This window comes from Chinchilla lanigera, unplaced genomic scaffold (genome assembly GCF_000276665.1).
Source record: "Chinchilla lanigera isolate Chin_1 unplaced genomic scaffold, ChiLan1.0 scaffold00085, whole genome shotgun sequence".
Taxonomy (NCBI): Eukaryota; Metazoa; Chordata; class Mammalia; order Rodentia; family Chinchillidae; genus Chinchilla; species Chinchilla lanigera.
This window is the reverse complement of record NW_004955486.1, coordinates 9744938-9769117: the sequence shown is the minus strand read 5'-3', so window position 1 is coordinate 9769117 and position 24180 is coordinate 9744938. Positions and strand designations below refer to the sequence as shown.

At 57.4% G+C, this 24180-nt stretch overlaps 3 protein-coding genes across 10 annotated transcripts in view; 2 read left to right on the top strand and 1 right to left on the bottom strand.

Moving 5' to 3' along the window:
- Positions 1-5414, top strand: part of Samd11 (sterile alpha motif domain containing 11) — a 17429-nt gene extending 12015 nt beyond the window's left edge. Inside the window, exons 6-14 of the mRNA XM_005404271.2 lie at positions 804-893; positions 1064-1198; positions 2587-2749; positions 3487-3602; positions 3753-3831; positions 3907-4421; positions 4614-4738; positions 4945-5055; positions 5154-5414. Coding sequence (XP_005404328.1) covers positions 804-893; positions 1064-1198; positions 2587-2749; positions 3487-3602; positions 3753-3831; positions 3907-4421; positions 4614-4738; positions 4945-5055; positions 5154-5393 — 1574 coding nt within the window. The 3' untranslated portion in view covers positions 5394-5414. The remainder of the gene's footprint in view (positions 1-803; positions 894-1063; positions 1199-2586; positions 2750-3486; positions 3603-3752; positions 3832-3906; positions 4422-4613; positions 4739-4944; positions 5056-5153) is intronic.
- An 81-nt stretch (positions 5415-5495) lies between these two features.
- On the bottom strand, positions 5496-18149 carry Noc2l (NOC2-like nucleolar associated transcriptional repressor). 2 transcript variants are annotated; one of them, XM_005404273.2, is made up of 19 exons: positions 18040-18149; positions 17754-17912; positions 16797-16971; positions 16585-16713; positions 15287-15407; positions 15116-15206; positions 13740-13827; positions 13486-13596; positions 12908-13018; positions 12099-12287; positions 11811-11950; positions 11012-11123; positions 9353-9466; positions 8952-9053; positions 7598-7741; positions 7358-7471; positions 6594-6729; positions 6135-6236; positions 5496-5898 (listed from the first exon to the last, which is right to left on the bottom strand). In XM_005404273.2, the coding sequence occupies exons 1-19, from the start codon at positions 18063-18065 to the stop codon at positions 5792-5794; spliced, it is 2271 nt and encodes a 756-aa protein (XP_005404330.1). In that variant the 5' UTR covers positions 18066-18149; the 3' UTR covers positions 5496-5791. The 2 variants fall into 2 exon arrangements, with proteins under 2 accessions (XP_005404330.1, XP_005404333.1); XM_005404276.2 differs by having other exon boundaries at positions 13740-13818.
- Positions 18150-18243: 94 nt separating this feature from the next.
- Positions 18244-23956, top strand: Klhl17 (kelch-like family member 17). 7 transcript variants are annotated; one of them, XM_005404283.2, is made up of 12 exons: positions 18244-19026; positions 19518-19777; positions 19865-19986; positions 20119-20340; positions 20756-20872; positions 21091-21304; positions 21559-21703; positions 21788-21955; positions 22385-22473; positions 22569-22642; positions 22775-22956; positions 23090-23956. In XM_005404283.2, exons 1-12 carry the CDS (start codon positions 18920-18922, stop codon positions 23316-23318), a joined length of 1929 nt encoding a protein of 642 aa, XP_005404340.1. In that variant the 5' UTR covers positions 18244-18919; the 3' UTR covers positions 23319-23956. The 7 variants fall into 7 exon arrangements, with proteins under 7 accessions (XP_005404340.1, XP_013359661.1, XP_013359660.1 ...); XM_013504207.1 differs by having other exon boundaries at positions 20687-20872; positions 22775-22919; XM_013504206.1 differs by having other exon boundaries at positions 20687-20872.
- The last annotated feature ends 224 nt before the right edge of the window (positions 23957-24180 follow it).

Here is a 24180-nt window from a genome sequence, read left to right as displayed (position 1 = left end):
TCTCTCTCTCTCTCACACACACACACACACACACACACACACACACACACACACACACACACACACACACACACACCCAGGGACTGGTAAGAATGAGAGCCAGAGGCAGCAGGGCCTGGGCTATTGGGTCAAAGGCAGCAAACTTCTGGCTTTTGGGTCAAAAGGCTCAGGAGGAACTGGCAACATGGTGCTTGGGCTGGGTTGGTGATGGAGGTGTGAACTGTGGGGCCCTACAGGGGACATCAGGAATGGGGCTTGGGCCTAGCCTGGTGCCAGGCATCCAGGGGCTTTGGGTTCCCGCAGGAGCACAGGGCCTGGCTGGGCAGGTGGGCAGGTGTGTGACAACCAAGGACAAGTACAATGGAGAGGAAGGACCCCACCTTCTGGTATCAGGGCTGGGGAGGGCCCAGGAGTGGAGGGGACTTCACTGAGCAGGAAGAGGTGGGGGGGTGCCTTCTCAACCTGCCCCCCACCCTTGCACCCCCATTTCCTAGGAGGAAAAGGTAGATTCTGTTCTCCAGCTGGAGTCAGGAACAGCCACGAACTTGCACATGAGACTAGACTGGTTGGTCGGGGCTGTGGGATTCCTGTAGGAGTCTGTCCCCAGTTTTCCACTACCTCTGTGCACACCCCTGCCATAATATCCTTGGGCCTGCTGGCTCATCAGGCAAAGGCCAGGACAAAGGGTCCCCTGAGTGATGGTGGGCAGGGTTTCTGGGCTGAGCTGGGGCAGGGGTTGGTTCCTCCCCACCTGGCCTTCCCTAAATTCCTCCTCCCCAAGCCCTGATCTCCTCCCTTCACAGGTGACTTGTTAGGCAAGAGGCTGGGCTGCTCCTCCCACATCAGCAGTGACTGCTCTTCAGAAAAGCGGGCCCGAAGCAAGTCCCCGCAAGGTGGGAGCCTGCCCAGGGGTGGGAGACAGATCCTTGGAGGAGGAAGCAGGTCTAGTCCTTGAGCCCTGAGGACCCCTTAGTCCTGGGGAGAGGGTTGTAAGAGGGGGCCCTGCCTCTGCCTGTTGGCATTAACTTAAGAAGCACCCTCACCATATGTTCCCCCAATGCAGAGACCCTGCTACTGCCAGAACTGGGGCCCAGCATGGCCCCTGAGGACCACTACCGGCGGCTCGTGTCAGCCCTCAGTGAGGCCAGCACCTTTGAGGACCCTCAGCGTCTCTACCCACTGGGCCTCCCAAGTCATGGTGCGTGCCCCTATATGATCCCTGCCCCTCAAATGTGCCCCTCAGGCACCCTCTATAAGACCCTGGATATCTGGCTGCCATGGGAACCAGGACAGGATGTGCTGCTCTGCCCCTAGCTGCTTATTCTTGGGTGCCACCGCTCCCAAGTCCACCAGGCCCACACCTAACTCATGGGTGAGCCCAGGTGAGAGGGGATGTGAGACTTGAGCAGGCCACCTGCTCCCCTGTTTAGGAGCCCCTGAGGCATGTTTCGGATCCTCCTCACTCCCACAGTAGTCAGGGCAGAAGCGTACGTTAGTGGACACTGACCTGTGGTCATGCTGAGATTGTACCAGATCATCCTGGACAGGGGCATCTAGGATTTTGGCCACCGTGGTCTCGCTGCTCAGAAGCCCCAGGGCGAAGCACTGCTCCTGCCTCACCACCCAGTAGGCTTGCTTGACCCTCTGGTCATCCCCAGGGACACCAAGTCCACTGCACTCTGCCTTACCCTCCCAGCTCTGCAATGGAAGCTTGGCTTTTCTGGCGGGGCCGCAGCGGGGAGGGGGCAGGACTTCCTCTCCTTGCACAAGGCACCGTTCCCCAGGGCAGCTCAGGCACCAAGAGCCTGAATAATTCACCAAATGTTAATAATTTAAAAATCTTCCTTTTTAATTGCTTTCCGTGCCCTGCCTGGGGCTGGCTGTGCTGGCCTGTGCGGGGGAGGGTCTCCGCCGCGTTGGGAGCCCGCTGTCAATCATCAAGCGCGCCACCTCCGGCCGCAGAGCCGGCTCCAAATAGCGCGGGCGGGGGCCCCGCAGGGATCAACGCGGGCGGGCGGGCGGCAGGGCTCGGCTCTGCGGGCTGGCGCGTGGCCCAGGGCAGGCCCACCTCCGCTTTTCGGGTAATTAATTTATAAACAGAGGCTGCGGCGGCAGAGCAGCTCTCGAGGGGGAGTGTGGGGACCCGCGTGGTCCTGCCTGTGGGCCTCGGTGGCAACGCTGGATGGTGATGGTGTCTACTTCTGTGGCCAAAAGTGACAAGTTCTTTCCAGCTGTCTCTGGGTGTCAAGATCTCAAATTTTTCAGCTCTTATCCAGGAGGCAGTCACGAGGCAGCCCCGTTTGAAACCCACTCCAATTCCTGGGCTCTTCTCACGTCACCTCCAGGGCTGGCCCAGAAGCCTTGTCCTGAGGGTCTCCTGGAGCTATGGGGGGGGGGGGTCCTCACCTCATTCCAGGATCTGTCATCTCCCCTGCCCTGTGACTGCTCCTGCTCAGGTCCCAGCCATCCTTAGGGCTGACTTAGCAGGGAGGTAGTGGGAGTTGCCGTAGCTCAGGTGCTACAGGGCTTCCAGGATGGGGGAAATCCTACACGAGCCTGGCCTGAGTCACTGCCCGCCTCCACCAGATCTCCTGAGGGTCCGGCAGGAGGTGGCAGCTGCAGCATTGAGGAGCCCCAGTGGTCTGGATGTCCACCTGCCCTCATCTGCCGCAGGTCAGCGCCGGAAGCAGGGTCTGGCACAACACCGCGAGGGCCCCACGCCAACTGCTGCCGCGTCCTTCTCCGAGAGGTACTGGGGTGGCCACCCCACACCCCAGCTGTCGCACACGCAGTGCTCAACCTTTGGCTTAGGGTCTGCTGCCAGGGTCCCAGGAAATTAGTGAGGCAGAATGTGAGGGTGACCACCGCCCCGGGCAAGAATGCGAAAGGCCATTCGGGTTTCCTTGCTGGGCAACCCGGGAGCCGCAGAATCCAGGTGCCCCTGCGACACTGAGGGCCCCCCTTGGCGTGGGGTAGGTTGGGAAGCAGAAGGCGGAGGGGGAATCCCGCCTTCGGCCGAGGACTCTGGGGCGTGAGTGTGGGGGGCCTGAGCAGCGCCGCCGGGCGGTCGCCGGATCTGTGAGCTCGCAGACGGCCTCCCGCGGGCCGCCCCTGCGGCCGGCCAGCTGCAGGCGCCGAGCTCCGGATCGCAGCTAATTAAGCCGCGCGCCCGGGCTGCGGGGGCCCGCGGGGGGTGGGGGAGCGGGCAAAGAAGGGGAGGGAGCGGCCTGGCTCGGTAATTACCGCTGCAGTCGCCGCCGCCCGCCGGGTCAGCGCCTCCGCGCCGCCGCCGAGATTAATTGGCGCCGCCGGCGGGGGCGGGGGCGGCGCACGACCCGGAGCCCTGAGGAGCTGGCGCATCGACCGCCCGCGGGGCCAGCAATTAGCGGCGGGAGGGGTGGGGGTGTGCCGAGGGGGGTTACGGGAAGGTTGGGTGTGGAGGGGGCTGGGCCCCGCGGCGCGCCGCCCACGTTCTGCCGCCCACAGGGAGCTGTCCCAGCCGCCCCCCTTGCTGTCGCCCCAGAATGCCTCCCACATCGCCCTGGGCTCCCATCTCAGGCCCCCCTTTTTGGGGGTGCCGTCAGCTCTGTGCCAGACTCCAGGTGAGGCGCAGGTGGTGTACAAGCCCTTCGGGCGGGGGTGGGTGGGCAGTGAGGCCTTTCCTGAGGGGGTCAAGGTCTGATACCGAGGGGGTGTAGAGGGCCAGTTTGGGTGGCCTGTACCGCTAGCCCCGGGCTGTCCCCTTCCACCAGGCTATGGCTTCCTGCCCCCCGCCCAGGCGGAGATGCTGGCCCGGCAGCAGGAGCTCCTGCGGAAGCAGAGCCTGGCTCGGTAGGTGCCAGAAGCCAGCGGGGTGGTGGTAGGCGCACCCCCCAGCTGACCCGCCCTCTCCTTTCCCCGGGCCAGGCTGGAGATGTCAGCGGAACTGCTTCGACAGAAGGAGCTGGAGAGCGCTCACCGGCCACAGCTGCTGGCGCCCGAGGCGGCTTTGCGCGCCCCAGACAGCGCGGAGGAGGTGCAGCGGCGCGGGGCGTTGCTAGTGCTGAAACAGAGCTCCGCGCCGCTGCTAGCCCTGCCTCCCCAAGGCCCGCCGGGCCCAGGGCCCCCGACTCCGCCCCGCGAGTCTGCCCGCCGAGCCCTTCGGAAAGGGGGCACCACCTCTACCCCAGCCCAGCCCAGCGAGTCTAAAGAGACAACAGGGGCTGGGCTCTGGGCTCAAGATGGCGCAGAGGATGAGCCCCTCAAAGACTCAGATGGAGAGGACCTGGAGATGGCAGTTGCTGGGAGCCAGGGCTCCACCCCGGGCCAAGTCCCCGCTGGAGGGGCCCGCATGGAAGGGAAAGGGCCTCTCTCAGGGTCCGCCCTGCCCCCACCGCTGCCACTGGGCTTCCCCTATACGGTTAGCCCCTACTTCCATACAGGTGGGCACCCACAAGCAGGAGACAGACTCAGTCTGACCATCCATGGGAGTTTGAGTGGGCGGTTCCTTTGGGAAGAAAAACCTTTCTAGTCAGCCATCCTATCTTAATTTGAGCAAGTAAAGGTCAACAGAAGGGGTGGGGACATGGGAAGAAATGGGCCAGATCCCTCTTGACACTGCTGCACACATCTAGGCACCATGGGGGGGCTCTTCTCCGATGGAGAGGAGGCCACAGCTCCAGAGGACATCAGCAAGTGGACCGTGGATGAAGTCTGCAACTTTGTGGGAGGCCTGTCGGGCTGTGCAGAGTATACTCAGGTAAGGAAGCTCTGGCCCCTGGGGCTGGGTGGGACTACCAGCTGCCCACCCTTCAGTCCCTTACCAGCCCGTCTTGATTTCACACAGCCCACGCACACAAGGGGGGCTTTCTTTTCCTGTGACTCTCCCCTATAAGATGCAGACTGCTCTTCTTGGTTCTGCCCTGGGGCCCTTGCTGGGCTGATCAGTAGGCCCTTCCCACCCAGGTGTTCAGAGAACAAGGGATTGATGGGGAGACTCTGCCTCTGCTGACTGAAGAGCACCTGCTGACCACCATGGGGCTGAAGTTGGGGCCTGCCCTTAAGATCCGAGCCCAGGTGAGTGTGACGTGGGGGACAAAGGCTTTGTGCCCAAAGGACAGTCTCCCCCAGGTCCCTTCTCTGGCAGGTGCCTATCTAGGCTTGTCTCTTTGTAGGTGGCCAAGCGCTTGGGTCGAGTTTTCTACATGGCCAGCTTCCCTGTGGCTCTGCCACTGCAGCCACCAACCCTGCGGGGTCCTGAAGAGCTCACCCCAGGAGAGCAGTCACCAACAGCCACCTCCCCTTATGGAGGGAACCACCCCTGTGCAGGCCGAGCCTCCCCCAAGCAGGAGAATGGAACTTCAACCATGGCTCTGCTCCCTGGGGCCCCAGACCCTTCCCAACCTCTGTGCTGAGCATGCGGGTGGGCCACTGGCACTCCCCAACTCCATATGTGGTCCCCTACCCCCCCCCCAGGCATTTTTTCCTTTTGTTTTTGATGCAGAAACACTTGAGAATTTTTAAAAGGAAAAACATGTGACTTAAGAAGGGCAAGTTTCCAAAGACTCTGGGGGTAACTGCAGAAATCTGCAGACAAACCAAAGACAAGGAGACAGGCCAGGGAACCTGCCTGCATCCTGGGAGTAAGGCTAGTCTTCCTCTGGGCAGCAGGCAGACTCCACCATGCCGGTTTCCAGCTCCTGTTTCCAGGTTAGCACAGTCCTCATTGTCTGGCCTGCCATGCTGTAACTGTTGACTGCCCTTTAGACTGCAGAGACACTGGCCTCAGGACCTCTGGGGCACTGTAGGAGACCTAGTCCTCCTCTGAGAGCTGCAGATCCTCAAGCTCATCCTCTGGCCCCTCAGCCAGCCGCCACAGCTCGCCAGGGACCAACCCCGCCTCTGCGTCTGGGCCTCCGTCTGCAGGGAAAGATGAGGCTACATAAATTCCGCTTTATCAGGAAGAAGCCAGTCTTGGAGGTTACTCATCACTAATTAATCACAGTACTAATTAATTTATTGGTGCTGCTGTAGCTGGCTGCCAGAGCCCCTGAGAACAGAACAGCTGGTCTGGTATCCCAGGGAGGAGCACAAGCCTGGCTTAGAGCCACCCTCCTGCAGCCAGCTGCCAGATGGGCTCCAGGCGAACCACTTACCCCCTGAGGCACTGCTGTCCTCTTCCTCTTCGTCTTCCTGGTCATCCCCCTCATCCTCTTCTACTTGTGCCTCCTGCCCATCTCGCAGGGATCCAGCTCTCCCTGAAGACCAAGAAGAGCCTATGTTCATGACTCCTCTATCCGGGGCCCACCCGCAAAGGCATAGTGGGACTGGCTGGGGGGGCGATGGAAACCAGGCACATAGCCCTGACTGGACACCTACCTGGCCAACATGTCTGGGCTACAGGAATGGGACACACCCCCACCCACACACAGGTGGAGAGTGTGGTAGAGCAGTTAGGGAAGGCCCTGCCCAATCCCAGGGAGACCCCCACCTAAAAGGGAAAGGAGGAGCCAGAGACTAAGAGGCAGAAACAGGTTTGCCCCCACCAGACCAGATCTGGGCCCCGTCATGCCTACTCCTTCCCAGAAGTACATGCTGAAGCAGTTCAGGCTCACTTCTCTCTGAGAAATCTGTGACTTCCTCATCTTCAGAACTATTCAGGTCAAAGAGGTCTTTAAACTCCCTTCTGTCCTCCTCCTTACTGTCCTCTACCTTCCGCCGCTTGATCTCTGGGAAGTTCAGCTCTTCCAGCTGCAGAATAAACCAGTACAGTAGGTGAAGTAGGCAGGAGCTGAGCACCTAGCCCAAGCTATCTTACTTTCCACCTCAACTCACCCACAGCCCCAGCCAGGTCCTGCAGCAGGTTTGACTGCTTGTGAACAGCATCTGCCACACTTTACCCAAACCCCATGTCCCATTCTTCCCTCCCTTAGTGGTTCTCTTCAAAGCTCCCCTCCTGGCCCAGCCTTCACAGGGGCCCTGTGTGGCTGCTTTCTACTAGGCAGGTCAAACAGTACACCAATGGCATGATACTCACCCTCTACCCCTCCCACCTGCCCTCCTGGTGCCAACAGGATAGAACAGACCCATCAGGTACAAACTGAGGGAGGGGCCTCCACCCCAATGCAACTGGGGTTCGGAAAGAAGCCCCCTAATTCTAGCCAGATCTTCATGAAACCTTATACCCATCCCCCCTCCAAGCTGAGTATAGGTTCACTGCCTTGTCAGCCAGCCAGAGCTTTGCTCTACCCTGCTGAAGCCGTCCCTGGCTTCTAAGCTACGGGCAGAATAAAAATCTCCCCTGCCTGGTCTTAAGTCATGCCAGCGTGCAAGGTATGAATGCAGCTGACCTATCTACCCAGCCCAGGCCCCCACATACCCGCTCTTTGCCACTGATCTCCAGTTGGATCTCTCGGTCCCTCAGCTTCCGCCAGTGGTTATAGTACCTGGTAAGTGGGGTTCCCTCTTCCCGGGCCCGTTTCTCCCAAGCATCCTGGGGATTATGGCAGGTTAGGGTCATGCCCCACCCTGGGCACACCCCTACACCTCAGCCACACTTGAACTAGTACTCTCTCAGGCAGCACCCTCCCCACCCATCCAGATGTGGCTCCCAACTAACCACTGCAAGCTGGTCAGATACACCAAAAGACACCTTCTGGCGGCAGCTGCGGATGTACTCTGCATTCTCCTGCACCTTCTCCAGCAGCTGGCGCACCTGCCGGCAGTAGTTGGCCACCTTGCACTCCCGGAGGAAGGACTTCAGCTGCAGAAGGGAGGGGGCTCAGCCAGCTCCCATGCAGGGCTGCTTTGCACCCAAAGCCCAGGACCCACACTAGCCACCCATGGTCCTAATAGGCACAACAAAAATCTGTTTCAGACCCAAGTGCCCATAAATGGGTGGCAGGGCCAAAGGGGTGAATCAGCCCCTACTAAAGGCCCCACCCTGTCGACTGCCTATCTAGTAAATAAAGCTGCACTGCACACAGCATGCATTTGTTTCTCAGCTGCTTTTGCACTGTGGGCAGAGGTGACCACAGAACAGCTGTGAGAAACCATATAACCTGCAAAATCTAAAGTACATATTTACTGGGTTTTTTCTTTTTTTTTTTTTGGTACTGGGAATTGAACTTGCAACCTCATGCTTGCCAGGCAGGCACTCTGCCACTAAGCTAAATCTCCAGCCCCTTAAAGTACATATTTACTATTTGGCATTTTATTTACAAAAAAAAAAAAATTTCTACTCTAGAGCTGCAATCCTGGGACCTTGATCCCAGAAGCAGGTGCCCTGATTGCTAGGCATCATCAGCCAAGAAAACACAGGAGGGAGAGACCATACCACACACTAGGTGTGACCATGACTCAGTATGCGCAGTTACAGGTGTGCAACTGCTTCCTCGCACATACACTTGTGTCAGGCTTGGGCCAGGTCTAGCACTGGTGTGAGCAGTAGCTCTCCCAGCAGCCTGTGACTACCACAGCTGATCTACCTTCTGGGGCCAGATGGAGACATCTGTGCCTGCTCCTTTGAGAAGCACAGGCCTACCTGAGATGAAATGTCGCAGGGCTGAGAGCAAGCAGATACTCATGGGCACAGAGGGACCTTTCAAGAGAATCCCCACCCCTCCTTGAGGACCACCTGGGAAAGCAGCAGGGGATCAGCCCTGCCCAAGGTTCAGACTTCTGAGCCATAGCAGGCTCAGACAGCCTGCAGAGGAGCCAGTGTGTCACCCAGGTCCATCCCAACCTGCACAGCTGATAATCCCTTGCCCAGATCCAACTCCATGGCCCCTGAGGAGAAAGACCCCTAAGGGTCCAATATCCCTGTGAACATCATCATACTATGGCTCCACAGAGGTCCAGTGCTGACTCCATAAACTGCTTGGGCTCTGCTGTTGGCCCTGTGTGACTGGACCAGGACACCTTGCTTTGGCCTGTGTTTGTGTTTCAAGGAAAACCAGGCAATAGGAACATACCTGCAGTATAGTAGGCAGCGCCAGCTCTGGGAAGGCAATGCTGTGGGCCTCGCCATACAGGTACTCCAGGATAAGGTCATACAGCTGCTCCACCAACCCATCCTGAGGTAGCAGGACAAGACTAAGCTCACCAGGGGATTGGGCATAGGCACTTAGGGCCTCTGACCTCAAGCTGATGAGTCCACTCAATCTCCAGGACAGAGCACAAGTGCCATCCCTCACCCCACCAAGCCACACTCAAGACTCCCAGGGGCTAGGACTAAAGAGCACCTGGTCCCTAACTCAGGAGACTTAAAAGGTAAGGTCCCTGCCTGAAGCTGAGACCAACAGGTCTCTCCTGTCCATCTCAACCCCACCCAAGCACAGCCATATGCTCTCCCTGGGCCCGGAGCCTGCCTCACCCGGTAGGCCTTCTCCTGTAGGTTGGTACTGGACAGCTTCAGGATCACCGAGAAGTTGATGGGCCTGGAGCTCATTCGGCCTGGTCGCTTGTTGAAGTCCACCTGCTGGAAAATCTGCCCCCAAGGGTATGTCACCCAGTTCATCCTCAGAAATCACCAGGGTGAGAGGGCAGATGCAAGAGAAACCTTGAAGCCCACAGACTCCCCCAGATTCTGTGTGTCTTCCAGAGCTCTGGTCCCTTCATCCTAGAGTATGGCCTTAGTGGATAGAGCAGTGCTCCTGTCAAAGACCGGAAGGCTATAAGGATCAGCACAGGGAGGCCAAGAAGGGCCCCTCTGTACGGGGCCCACTCTCACTCCTCTGTCGACACTGAGGCCAGGCACAGCTACATCCTAGGTGCTCGAAGGATGTCACCATAACAAAGGAACACTGTACAGGGATATGACAGTGTCTCAGAGGAGGTCCTGAAGGCTCGTATGCCCTCCAGACAACATAAACTGGGCATCTCAATTTCCCAAGAAAGGGAGGGAATGGTAACCACCCCCCATCACTAGGAGACCCCAACACTAGCACCAGTGAAGCAGGGAGGCCCAAAACATGTGCAGAGTGGGAGGTGGGCCACAGAAGGGATGACCAGTGGGAGACCCTAATGTAGCAGGGCAGGTGCTGGGGAGCAGTCACTGGTAATGAACAGAGCTGAGAGCAATGCCTTGTCTCTAGCCTAGACAGAGAGCTGGGTGGGGGCTGACTCAACACCCCTTCTTGCACACCCATCAAGGCAGGGCAGTGACACCTAACAGGCAGTTTTGCTTCAGTCTTGGCCTGCTTTCTCAGAGATGTCCGCACCTGGGTACAGGAGAGCCCTGCTACACACAACACAGTGAGCCACGGCAGGGGCAGCATATGGCTACCCTAAGTGAAAGAAAAAAGGGAAAGATGTGCTGAGTACAGTGGTACAACCTTGTAATCCCAGCATTCGGGGGAGGCTGAGGAAGGAGGTCTGCAAATCTGAGCCCAGCCTAGGCAACTTTAGTGCAACCCCACCTCGGCATGAAGCCAAGCCCCCACCCTCCTCCCCACATACGTCCACACAAAGCGAACAATGCCACAGGAGAGGATGAGAGACCTGAGGAGACAGGACCAGAGCCACTGGCAGGGCAGGAAGCCCTTAGGAGAGTGACATGACAGAAGGGCCACAGGACCGGGCAAGGACTGCTGCTGGTCTCACAGAGAGATGTGATATAAAAAGGATGTTTACCAAGCACAGCAACCTGCTCAGCAGAATGGGAATGCGCACTCTTCCTGGAGCTTTCTTTCCTCCCTAACACATCCCCAGAAGAGGGGATATACAGAGACAATTCTGGAGTAACTCACACTCCAGCCTTGCTTTATCCTGGGAGCACTCACAAGTTCATGCACACAACTGTCTAGGGAGCGCCCTCAGAGGCCATACAACCACAAGCTAGGTCTCAGGCCCAGCTCCCATGCTCACTTCAATTCTGAGCAAACCCTTACATGGTCAGAGTCAGTTCCCTGGCTGCTCACAAACTCATACCCTGGACAGGGAAGATGACAAACTCAGGACAGTCATATGGATACCTCACAGCAGAATGAGGGGCATTCAAGCCCTCATCGCAGGCAGGGTACAACCTACTCACCTCAAGGATGAAGGGCAGCACAGGAATGAAGATGCCAGTGCTCTGCGACAGCAGTGTCAGGGCACGCACACAGTGCATGCGCAGGGGGTAGAAGCGTGCGGTGGGGACCAGCCTGTGGCAGGAAGTCGAAAAGAGTAGAGGCCAGGTTTGAGTGGCCTGCCCCTGACACCAGCCTTGGCTGCCACCCTTGCCTCCTCGGAGGGCTGAAGCTACAAGAAGGCCTGTTACTCCTACTGGGCTAGTGGCCACACTCCACAGCAGGCAGCACCACATTCCCCACACAGGATAGGGCGTAACAAAATGACCCAACTCAGGTCCTGATCTAAGGACCTGCATCCTTGCTCCACTACAGGGCTGGAAAGATAGTTTTGGGGAAGGGGGATAGTACTGGAGAACAAACCCAACCCAGGTTTTAACTCAGTTTCATTCTAATGTGGGGGGCAGTTCATTTTGGGGGCTTCTTCCCTTGGACCACAGGCATCCCTTCTCCAAGGTTCAGGGCAATGCAACTTCAGGAGGACATTAACACCCTCTGCTGGCCAGAAAGGCACAAGGCACTTCACACCACATCAGACTAGAATCCCAGAGAATGTAAGTCCTGCATCGTATGCAACTGCCCACCTCATTTCACAAAAGAGTGAATGCCCATGAATATGGTCCTTCTTCCAGTGCCATACCTGAGGACCCCAGACGCTGCCCCAGAACTACAGAAAGCCAGACCTATGAGAGCCCTGGTCACCAAGGGCACTGCCCAGAGTCCTCGCACCCCAGGGTCTGTGCAACCCCACCCTGGACTCACTTGATGCAGCCGATGGCAACCTGTGCAAGGGGGTAAAGTAGGGGCTGCAGGGCCTCACTGGAGCCAAGGACACTCAGGACGCGGCACCACAGGTAGAGGCAGTGGACATACTGCCAGTTGTATACAGACTGGTGTGTTTCCTGGTCAGAATGAATTCCACATTGAGACCCAGCTCCCTGCCAGCAGCACTGTGTGCTTACCTCACCCACGGTCCCCAACAATGTGCACAACAGAAAGGGAAACCCTCTGCTGGGCTGAGCTCCTGAGTGGGGAGGGGCCAGACTGTACCTTCTTGCCAGTGGTCATGGCATTGCGCAAGTGGATGGCGAGCTGGCGGATGTATAGGAAAGCCTGCTGGTAGGAGATGCTGGGGTCCAGGGCAAGCAGCTCAGTCAGCGTTCGCTGCATGAAGCTGATGAGGGGTAGGGTACTGGCGGAGGTGAACTTGCAATTCCTCACATACGTGATATACATTTGCTGCCACAGAGAACCCAGTCAAGCCCACCTGGGCACCCACTGCCCAGGGGCTCCAACCCATCTGCCAACCCATGGCCCTTTCCCTCAGAGCTACCACCCCGAAAAGGAACCCATCCCCCAACTCTGAGGATGCTCAGTCTGCATGCATGTGCCCAACATGTGTGTGCCCACCAGCTTCAGGCAGTCTAAGGTGTGCAGAGGGTATCTTACAAAAAAGGTACATAAGGGAGGGGTGAGCTGACATACAGGCAAGAAGACTATCAAAGCTCTAGGAAGGGGCTACAGAGGCCCTGTGATCGGTTGGGTCACCCTGGGTCTGGAGCTAGGCACCAGAGTTTGGATCCTGGCTGTGACCTCAGACTTACTTCTATTCTCCATGCATAATGTCCTTGTCTACTAAGAGGAGAGGCCCCATCAGGGAGAGCTGGAGTTCAGGTGGAACCCAAGAAGTTGCAGGGCTCCTGTTCCCATTACCAAGTCCAACTTCCTGGCAAGGACACTGTGACCTAATCTACCCAGAGCCACAATGCCAGGGCCCAGGAAGGGGCCCCAGCCACAAAGGCACCCTGTTAGGCCCCCAGGCTGATTCCCCGCACTAACACTGATAGAAATATGTGTACCTTCAGGACAGGGCTCAGGAAAACCTTCTTGTGTCGACAGATTCTAATGAGGACCAGGAAGGCCAGCACCCGCAGGGACTCCTCACCAGTGCTCCACAGAACCACCATCCTCTAAGGAGAAGGCATATCACTGCATACTCCAGCCCTGTCACCCAAGACCCTACCAGGGTCAGCACATCTCTCTCAAGCCAAGCCAGAAGTTCTTGGGGTTATCTGCTGGGCAACAGCTATTTACATGTCAGAGAGAAGTTGTGTGAGGATAAGGGAGAGAAAGAAAAGTGTAGAACAGAGCATATCATACCCCATAAAGGCAGAACCCTGAGACCCTGCCTTGACTGTCACGTGTGTACATCAATACACACGAGGTCACAATAAGAAGCACATTTTATAACCCTAACACGTTAGTACACACTGCCCCCATGGGGCCTATTCTCACATCCCTAAGCCATACTGTGGGAGAAGAGGAGCTATTAAGAGAACCTAAAAAGATGGGTACAACTGCCCACTCTGCCTGGCCAGCAGTGGGGCAACTGGGGTGGCTTGTGCACCTTACCACGGCACATGTTGTGGGGGCTGACCTTGAGCAGCACACGGCATTGCTTGGGGAAGGTCAGGTAGTAGGGTACCAGACTGCTGATATGCTGCAGGACTGCTGCCAACACTGTGGCTTCCGCCAGACAGGTTACCAGCTGAGGAAGCAGAGGAGAGATAGTGAGACCCCAAATTCACTTGAGTCTGAGGCACAAAGAAATGCTGGACCATGCGACATGGCCAGCTTCCTGCCTTTGACAAAGGTTCCCATGCCCACCCTCCACTGTTGCCAGAAGAGTACCTGCACAACCGCACTCAGGTATGCCTTGACATCCACACGGAGCTTCCCCCAGAGTGCACTGCTGGATGGCTGCAGCACCCTGTGAAAACTGAGGCTGCCTCAGGGTGTGTTGGGTCATACCCTGCCCAGCACAGTGCCCTCAACACCAGAGCACAGATCCCCAACTCTCTCCACAGAAAGCTTAGAGCTCCACAGCTGACGGAAACAGGGGCTTACCAGAACTTCTCAAGGGTGGTCCAGACCGAGGCCTGTAGGAAGCAGCACTAGCCCCATCACAGCCACACATGTAGCTAAACCAGAAGGCCACTGCACCCAGTGTCCTGACTCCTAGCCACCCTGAAGGACTCTCAGGCCCAGTCACCTTCTTTGGACATAACTTTCCTCTGAGCCCCATTGACCTGCTGCACCTGAAAGCTGCAGCCAGCACTCAGAGCCTCTGGAGCCAAACCATGTACCATTCACTGCTGCACAATGGTATCTTTGGTTCATGTGTCCTACATACCCAGACACACACATCTATAAACTCAGTTTCACTTAAAACCCTAGACCCTTAGGCTTCCCAAACACTGAACACCTGGCAACTGTGGCTAAGTCTCTGCGATTGAGTCTCATATCAGCTGCTCACCAAAATCTGCTGAAAGGCCACAAGGACCAAGGGCAGGGTCTTTATGCTGCCATCTCTCCATCTCGCCTCCAAGTGCTAACACCATCTCTGTTTCCTTTGAAGGGTATCACTAGGACTAGTTCAACTCTCCAGACCCTTACTGCCTCAAGATCACAAGGTGGCACAGTGGCACAGTCTCCCAGCCCCATCACGACCCCCACTATGCAGTCACTTTGCTATGCTTATCTCAAGAACAGCCGGGCATGGTAGTGCACGCCTGTAATCCCAGCACTTGGGAGGCTGAGGCAAGAGGATCGTTGTGAGTTCGAGGCCAGCCTGGGCTACAAAGTGAGCTCAAGGCCAGCCTGAACTGCACAGAGAGACCCTGTCTCAAAAAGACAAAAAAAAAAAAAAAAAACATTAAAACTCAAGATCTTCCATACCCACTGCCCAGACCAACTAGGTCCCTGTCTATACGTACACACACCTCTCAGAAATAGGCTAACCAGATATGAAGGAGCATGGACAGGACATCCACAGAGCAAGGAGAAAACAAGCCTGGGTTTAGGAAAAGTCAAGACCAATACCAAGCTTATATCAAGCACCCAAGAAATCCAAGGCAACAATTTATTTCCCAAAAGGGAAAAGAGATTAGGGTCACTCCAGATGGCCTGAGTGCCTCCCAAGCGTCTTCCATAATCCTGCCCTATCAGAGCCCTGCAAGCCTGTGCCTTCTCCTGCAGAGCAAGACTGACAACACCCACCCTCTCACCTGTTTCTGTCCATTGGTGCCTTTCCAAACAGCAGCTTCTGGAGGCAGCCAAAGAGGTCTCTGACACAGAAGGTAACCAGTGCATTGAACACTGCAAGGAAGGAATACAGATGTCACTCACAGAACAGAACATGTAACAAAGCCTGACCCAGGCCCCTGGTCCCTACTCACCAGCACTGTCCGAGACCTGGAATCTACAGCCCTCAGCCCCTTCCTGGTCTCCCTGGGTAGTGGCCACAGCAGCTCGGAATGCCTGGACAACTTCATGGAACAGCTTGGGAGTAAGGTGCTGCTGAAAGCAGAAAAGACCAAGAACACTGGTGGTGCAGCAGGCCACAAGGGAAAGCACAACAGGAGACTTGCTCCAGGAGCCTACTCAGTGAGAGAAGAGCCTCTTCCCCACATCTCAAATACACTGAAGAGGTGGGAGCTCTGTCACTGAGGCATGCATCAGCAACAAAAATAGAGACAAGTTTATTACCATTCTGGAAGCACAGGAAGTCTGTCTCAGGAGCCCCAGGGAAAAAGGCTAAAAGAGTACTGGATAAAGGACCATAGCCAGCAACAAATGGTTTCTTTTGCAGAAACCAACATGAGATACTCAGAAAAAGCCTGGCTCCAGCAAATCAAAAAATGCTGCTAGGGTTTGAATGTGTCCCCTGAAGTCCACATGTTTTTTAAAAACTTAACGCCCACATATTGGTGATATTTGATAGCAGAAATTTTAGAGATAATTAGAATTAGATGAAATCATAAGTATGGAATTCCTATGATAGCATTAGTGGCTATGTAAGAGGCAAAGTTGGGGCTGGTTGTGAACCTCACTGGTGGACTGCTTGCCTAGCATACATGGAAACCTGGGTTTAATTGCCAGCACCGAGAGACAGACAGAGAGACAGACAGACAGACAGACAGTCAGACAGGGATGGAGGGAGAGAGGGAGAGAAAAGGAGGGACAAAGAGGGAGGCTGGGAAGGAGAGAGAGAAGAAGGGAGAAAGGGAGAGAAGGAGAGAGAGAGAGAGAGGGAGAGGGAGAGAGAGAGAGACAGAGACAAAGACAGACACACACACAAACAGACAGCATTTTTGCTGTCATGATACACAACACAGGGACTTCACTAGATGCCAGCACCATGCTCTTGGACTTACCAGCCTCCAGAACTGCAAGTCAAATAGATACATTTTCTTTACAAATTACCTTGGCAATAGCATTCCATTACAGAAATAGAAAACACGAAGACATAAAACACTATTCCCCATCCATACTAGCCTGAGTTCAGGCAGCAGGCAGAGCCCCTGGACTCTGACTGAAGGAAAGGATGCTGCCTGGGAACTCAAAAAGAACACAGCTGATTATCTGCTGCTGCTCAGAGAAAGATCTTCCCACCTGCTGAGCTATGGATACCACAAATGAGGCAAGGATAGAAATGGGGGTGGGGTCCAGCTGCCTAGCCAAAGCTGCTTCTCACCTTTGCTGCCTGCTTCCACCTCTCAACCATACCAAGGGTCACAGGAACAGGTTCATTCTTCCCCTGCAGGCCTCTGGGCACTCTGTCTCCATCCTCCCCCTCCTCCTCCTCTTCCTCCTCACTCGCTTCCTGCACCAAACAAAGAAGGGCCAATCTGGGGTAGGGTGTACCAGGCACAGTGTCCCCAATGCTGAGATCGTCCCAGACCTCACCTCCAGTACATCTGGCAGGGAGTGAAACTGCTCCTCTCCCTCCTCAGAGCTATCCGAGTCACTAAAATTCAGCAGGCTCTGGTCATTCTCCTGCAGGAACTTATAGAATTCAGGGTCTTTGTCCTTCAGCCGAGAGAGTTGGTCCTTGTGCTCAGAAGCACGGCCTTTACGCCTGCTAAGAAGAGGGGTGGTTAGTGACCCTCCCGAAACGGCACGGGGAGGGGGCAGCTCCAACATGCTGGTGTCCTCAGACATGGTTAGCCTGCTCCTTCAACCAACAACTAAGCAAGGAGATTCTCAGGACAGTAGGTTTGCAGCAGGCTCATCTCTTCCAGACTAGCCTCTTGACACTGTTTAAACAAATGCACCTCAGCACACGTTTTCAATCTTTGCTCTCTCCAGACTTGCTTTGCCCACACCACGCTCTGCCCCGGCTCCCTGAACTCGCCAGCACATCAGCACCACCTTTAAAGCGACACATGCCTCTTCTCAAACAGTCACGTCTCTCAGTACTGCAACTGCCTCTCCATTCCCCGCTTGCCACCTACACAGTAGCTGAAGCAACCCCTTATAACTGCTCGAGCTCGGAGCTGGCCCCTAGCCCTCACTTCTCTGGTGCATCTCCTTCACGAATCCACTCCTTGTCCACCTCAAGGCTTTTGCTGCTCCTGCCCTGCTGCCTGCACAGCTGGCTCCCTCGGATCCTCAAACAATGTCGCCCTCCCAAACCTCTTCTGCCCCTTTTAACCCCTTTTAGCAACTCTCACTCTAGCCTCTTGTTTCATCATGCCAAACGCAGCGCTCAACTCCTAACACGCCACACGCTGTGATTTACGCAAGTCTGAGAGAGGTCTCACGGATCAGAAGCGGTCTTCTGTACTACTCACCTCCAGAGAAAGCCTGGCCTAACCCGCGAACGACCCGCGCCGAGGGCCGGAGGAGGGGATGCCCGCTCACCTGACCAAGGCACTCCGGTCTGGCCCACACAAGTTCCGGGCAACTCCGCGTTCGCCCGCCCCTTGTGTCGCCGTTTCCGAGGTTTCTTCGGGCTCCGAATCGGACTCGGAATCAAAACCCGAAGCCATGAACTCGTCCACCGTCAACTCCGCCAGATGCCTGCGGGTTACAGTAGGGGTCACTCCTGCCTGTCAGTCCGCTAGACCCTGCCCCAGAACAGGTGCGAGGAGACTCCCCAGAGTACTGGGGCTCACCCAAGGACCGCGCGACCCTAGCACCTACACACCTCTTGGGGCCACGCGCCGCCGCCATGACGACTTAGAGCGCAGCGTGCGCCGCACTTCCGGTCCCAGAATGCCGAGCGCTCGCAGCACTTCCTCCGGACTGGTTCTTCCCCGCCCCTGGCCCCGCCCCACCAAATGGCTCTAAGGTTCTTCGACCGCGATGCCTGCGTTGTCCAGGCGGGAGGGCGATTACGCACCCTCGGTTTGTTGGGCTAGATCTCTCAGCTCCAGCACGTATTCGCAGGATAGGCTCTGTAAGCCGTTCGCAGCTCTGTAAGATGCCGTAATAACGGTTCCCACCTGGGGAAGACGAGGCCAGGGCGTCCCGCCCAGCCCTGCCCACAGCCCACTGTGTTGATGCATGGCAGTGACAAGAAACAAAAGTGCTACAACAGGGAGTGCTATGCATAGAGCACTCACAAGTCAATAACGACAACTACAGGGGCTCGTGGAGAAAACAGAAACGCAGCCCGTGACGTTGCGCAGAAAGTTCGCCAAAGATCCAACACTGGGTGGCCAGGCTGCCGTCCCCTGACATCTTTGGGACAGGGCCACACCGTGAGTGCAGAGAGCCCCGCGCTCCCCTGCCGCCCAGACAACCGGATTCAGACCCCTCTCGAGAGACCCCTACGGTCCGCGGATCTGGTCGGCCCTATCCCACGGCCAGCAGTGCCCAGCGCTAGGCCTGGCGCGGCGGGCTGCGGGGCAGGGGGCTGCGCAGGTCTCGGAGGCGGGGCGGGCGGCGCCGAGAAACAGCGACTGAAGGAGGCGGGAGCGCGACCCGGAGGGGTTGCTGCTACCACTGACTAGCAGCTCTCGGGTCGGCGGTGCGTCGCTCCTCCTGCGCTCCGAGGCTTGGCGGAGGGTCCGACTGTCGAGTTCATGCAGCCGCGCGGTGAGCGCCCGGCCGGCAGGACGCAGAGCCCAGAGCACGGCAGCCCGGGGCCCGGGCCTGAGGCGCCGCCGCCTCCGCCGCCGCCGCCGCCCGCGTGAGTGGGGCCGAGGAGCGGGCGGGTGGGCAGAGAGACTGGCAGAGGATGCCCATCTGCTGCAGCAGGCGGCCGGCGGCCTCAGCCTGCCGTCTGTCCCCGGAGGCCGGACCCTCCTGCCGCCTGGAGTCCGCCCTCAGAGTGGGGCGCAGGACGGTGGGAGCGGAGCCAGGGTCTACGGCCCACTGCGCGCTTGGGACAGCGGCCCCTTGAGCTGGGCAGGTTGACAGCGGGACGGCAGCACGCATCTCACGGGGCCTGCAGTGGTTGGAGAGGCTGGACAGGTCCCAGCCTTGCCAGTTGGGAGGGGGTTAGAAAAGAGGAGGTCGGGGAGGAAGGGCGGGGTCAGTGTCAAGGCGTCCTCCTTGGAGGTGTGCATGAGCTGCGGGCCTCCTGATGGGACGGCTGGAGCGATGGCTATACCCACAGGTCCAAAGGGTGGGATGAGCAGTTCTGGAGGGCACACTTGACCTGGCCCTGCCTGCCTGCAGCCCGGAGGCAGAACGTGCGCGGCCCAGGCAGGCCCGGCCCACAGCCTCCATGGAGGGCGCTATGCAGCTGCTGAGCCGGGAGGGCCACAGTGTGGCCCACAACTCCAAGCGGCACTACCACGACGCCTTCGTAGCCATGAGCCGCATGAGGCAGCGTGGTCTCCTGTGTGACATCGTTCTGCACGTGGCCGCTAAGGAGATCCGCGCACACAAGGTGGTGCTGGCCTCTTGCAGCCCCTATTTTCACGCCATGTTCACAAGCAAGTACTTGTATGGGTGGCACACAGGGATTTCTGCAGGCTTTCAGGTGGACACCAGCCTGACTCCCTGTTCTCCTGTCCCCACAGATGAGATGAGCGAGAGCCGACAGACACACGTGACCCTGCATGACATTGATCCTCAGGCGCTGGACCAACTGGTGCAGTTTGCATACACAGCTGAGATTATAGTGGGAGAGGGCAATGTGCAGGTGAGGCTGCTGCCATCCCCTAAGGTAGTCTCCTTAGCCTCCCCAGGCTCCTGTCCTCGAGTCCCCACCCCTCCCAATTACTCTGTGCTTCTCCGGCACCCTCCTGCCTCACTTTCACCTCCATGCCTACAGACGCTGCTCCCTGCTGCCAGCCTCCTGCAGCTGAATGGCGTCCGAGATGCCTGCTGCAAGTTCCTGCTGAGTCAGCTGGACCCCTCCAACTGCCTAGGAATCCGGGGCTTTGCTGACACACACTCATGCAGTGACCTGCTCAAGGCAGCACACAGGTATGTGCTGCAGCACTTCGTGGACGTGGCCAAGACCGAGGAGTTCATGCTCTTGCCGCTGAAGCAGGTAACGTGCCAGCTGGGGTGCAGCCCAAATCATGCCCCAGCCCCATCCCTGACAACAGGAACTTAGCAACCAGCCCCACAACCCTTCTTCCCACTTCCCACATCCACACTGTGACCATCCTGGGGCCCCCAGATCCTGTCCTCACTTTCTGACTCCACCAAACCTTTATCTTCTACTGCTTACGCCATCCTGTTCCTGTATCTCGGCCCGTAATTTCCACTTCCTGGTTCTACATCACCATGACCACTGAATTCAGGCTCCCCTGGAAACCAAATCTGTGGCTGCTGACCCTGCTCAGACCCTCCCTGTAGGAACACTGAGCCCCCAGCTGGAACCTCCTTCCCAGGCACCTTCAGGGCTCCCTGGGCACACAGGACCCTCCCCAGATCTCAGGTCTGAGGGCCCCCACCTCCAGGTGCTGGAATTGGTCTCTAGCGACAGCCTGAATGTGCCTTCAGAGGAAGACGTCTACCGTGCAGTGCTGAGCTGGGTCAAACACGATGTGGACACTCGGAGGCAGCATGTTCCCCGGGTGAGGCCAGGCCCTGAGGCTCCCATGGTGTCTGGGAGGGACACAGGTGATAGAGACCTGGGTATACTTCATGGAGTCCCTGGCCTCTCCCATCAAGGACCCCACGGGGAAGGGCAGGCACTTATCTCGAGAACCTGTGCAGATTTCTGAGCTGGGGCTCTCAGCCCTGAGGCAAGTGTGCCTGGGGGTCTCCCTGACCTTGACATGCCCCGCCCCAGCTAATGAAGTGTGTGCGGCTGCCTCTTCTGAGCCGTGACTTTCTGCTGGGCCATGTGGATGCTGAGAGCCTTGTGCGACATCACCCCGACTGCAAAGACCTGCTTATCGAAGCCCTCAAGTTCCACCTGCTGCCTGAGCAGAGGGGCGTCCTGGGCACCAGCCGCACTCGGCCCCGGCGCTGCGAGGGTGCTGGCCCTGTGCTCTTTGCCGTGGGTATGCCCACCTGGCCCCTCCTTCCTCATGCTGCTGCACTGGGCCTTCCACCTCCATGTCCAGCACAAGCCTAGCTTGTACTGACCTACTTTTCCCTCCTGCTCTATTCAGGGGCCTCTCAAGGTCCCACCAGTGTGACCTAGTCCCCATCTCTTCTCGTCATAGAAACCCATGCCCTTGCCCTCCAGCTGTTCTAGAGCTCCTTCCTACTTGTTGCCTACCTGGCCCCCTCCTGCCCTTTCACCCCTCACCAGGCGGAGGGAGCCTATTTGCCATCCATGGGGACTGTGAAGCATATGACACCCGAACTGACCGCTGGCATGTGGTGGCTTCCATGTCTACACGTCGAGCCAGGGTGGGAGTGGCAGCTGTTGGGAACAAGCTGTACGCTGTGGGCGGGTAAGCATAGAGGTTATACTTGGGTGGGGAGCTCTGCACATGTGTGCTAGGCCAGCTGTGATCAGTAATGGAACCCTTTTCTAGCTATGATGGGACCTCAGACCTGGCTACTGTGGAGTCATATGACCCCGTGACCAATACGTGGCAGCCTGAGGTGTCCATGGGCACAAGGCGAAGTTGCCTGGGTGTAGCTGCACTGCATGGACTTTTGTACTCAGCTGGCGGCTATGATGGGGCCTCCTGCCTCAACAGGTAATAGCAGGGGTTGAGACCCCGTGGCCTCACAGAGTTGGCTCAGCAGCAGGAGGTCAGGCTGTGATGTTTGCCTGGAAGAACAAGTCCTACCTGTCCCAGGCCGTGGGGGTCCCCAAGGCTTTTTCACCTCAGATCAAAGCAGCACCAGGGCCTAGGCTCTTTTCTGCCCATTTTCCTCTCTGCAACAGACTCTTCCAGTCCAGGGGCTGGCCTGGCGGGGCAGGGCACTTGCTTTGCCCAGGATCATGCAGGCACCCCCGTGGCCTGTGGCAACCCAGCAAACCTTGCTGTCTGCTGTGGTAGGACTCGTGTCAGAGTTTCATGGTGCCCAGCAGGGGGTTTCAGCCACTCCCTGGGAGGACAGGCCCTGGGGGAGGATGACTTTTCTGTCCTGGCTGATGGTCAGCAGCCATCTGGTGCCCACAGTGCTGAACGCTATGACCCCCTGACGGGAACATGGACATCCATTGCTGCCATGAGCACCAGGAGGCGATACGTGCGCGTGGCCACACTCGGTGGGTAACAGGGCCTACTTTCCATGTACCTACCCTCCTGCCTGCCCCCACCCCACACTCAGCAAGGAGCACCAGGGTATGTTGTTTTCCTGCAGATGGGAACCTGTATGCCGTGGGTGGCTATGACAGCTCCTCACACCTGGCCACTGTGGAGAAGTATGAGCCCCAGGTGCAAATGCACCCCAATGACCACCACCCTTCCCCAATGCTCCCTGGGGTTGTTCCACCCTGAAGTAGGTCCTTTTAGTGGGAGGGATGTCCTTGTTGGGTCTGCCTCCAACCTGTACTCTCACCCCTGCAGGTGAACTCATGGACTTCTGTGGCCTCCATGCTGAGCAGGCGAAGTTCTGCCGGTGTGGCAGTGCTGGAAGGCGCCCTGTATGTGGCGGGGGGAAATGATGGCACCAGCTGTCTCAACTCAGTAGAGAGATACAGTCCCAAGGCTGGTGCGTGGGAGAGCGTGGCACCCATGAACATCCGCAGGTCTGCAGCCAGGGGTGGCCGGTGGACAGTTTCAGCCACCACAGAGGGCAGTGCTGGGCGTGTGCTGGGGGAGCTGTTCTCCCTTCCCCTGCTGGTCCTGCCCCCAACCTCACTGTGGTCTTCCCACCCCCAGGAGCACACATGACTTGGTGGCTATGGATGGATGGCTCTACGCTGTGGGGGGCAACGACGGCAGCTCCAGCCTCAACTCCATTGAGAAATACAACCCAAGGACCAACAAATGGGTGGCTGCCTCCTGCATGTTCACACGGCGCAGTAGCGTGGGTGTGGCGGTGCTAGAGCTGCTCAACTTCCCGCCACCATCCTCACCTACACTGTCCGTGTCCTCTACCAGCCTCTGACCTGCGGTATGGACCGCACAGAGGCCCTACATGCCTTAAGCCCCATGGGGTGGCCCCTGCACCTCCTTGTTCCCGGCTGCATGTCGGGGGCAGGATCCACGGCTCCCACCAGGGAAATCGGTCTGTCCACGTCTGCGTTCATTCCTTGGTGTTCATTTATGTGCGTGCCATTTATTTATTGATTGATTGATTATTTATTGATGGATGAGCAGTGCTGCAGCCACCAGTTTATATGTTTACTCTCCAAATGTGGCTCTTCTGTGTGTGGGGACCAGGCAGCCCTCCAGAGTTTTCTCCCAGCTTCCTGCCTGGACAGTACAAGTGATGAGGGTGAACACTCCCTACAGGGGGTTCATCAGCCAGTATTAGGAGCAGGAGAGGATTGGAGGCTTTCTAAAAACAGGTGCAGATCTCTAGCCCATGCTTTGCACAGCACCCTTACCTGGCCTAGCCAAGCACTGTCCCTGGGAAGGGCACAAAGCAGGCTTCCTTCTGTGTCCTACCTGTAGCTGATGTCTTTTTCTGGGTCTTGTTTGGGGCTGGGCACACATATGCACTCAGACCCTATACAGCAATATGAGCCAACTTGAACAATAAACGTGTTTCTTGGGCTCCATGGGTTGGAGGCTGAGTGTCCATCTCTGGCCCCTCTTGTCCCCTCTGCCTTGTGGGACTGCAGCGTAGCCTGGTGTCCTGTCTGCCCACGGTGAGGGCCTGTGGGCCAAGATGCTGTATTAATGTCAGAACTACAAGGGTGCACTTAGCTCCCAGGTGGGGCAGGGGCTGTGGTGTCCCTGTGACCAGCAAAGGTTGGCTACCAGCCTGGTCCTCAGAGGCTCCTGTCAGCCTCTGGAGGCAGGGG

Bases quoted from the DNA above. Each gene is read 5' to 3' on its own strand.
- Klhl17 (XM_013504206.1), top strand. From the start codon at position 18,920: ATGCAGCCGCGCGGTGAGCGCCCGGCCGGCAGGACGCAGAGCCCAGAG. The intron at 19,027-19,517 runs GTGAGTGGGGCC...GCCTGCCTGCAG, and splicing joins CCGCCGCCGCCGCCGCCCGC to CCCGGAGGCAGAACGTGCGC. The intron at 19,778-19,864 runs GCAAGTACTTGT...CTGTCCCCACAG, and splicing joins TTTTCACGCCATGTTCACAA to ATGAGATGAGCGAGAGCCGA.
- Noc2l (XM_005404273.2), bottom strand. From the start codon at position 18,065: ATGGCGGCGGCGCGTGGCCCCAAGAG. The intron at 16,972-17,753 runs GTGAGCGGGCAT...CCCTCTTCTTAG, and splicing joins GACCGGAGTGCCTTGGTCAG to CAGGCGTAAAGGCCGTGCTT. The intron at 11,124-11,810 runs GTGAGTCCAGGG...TTCCTGCCACAG, and splicing joins GTTGCCATCGGCTGCATCAA to GCTGGTCCCCACCGCACGCT.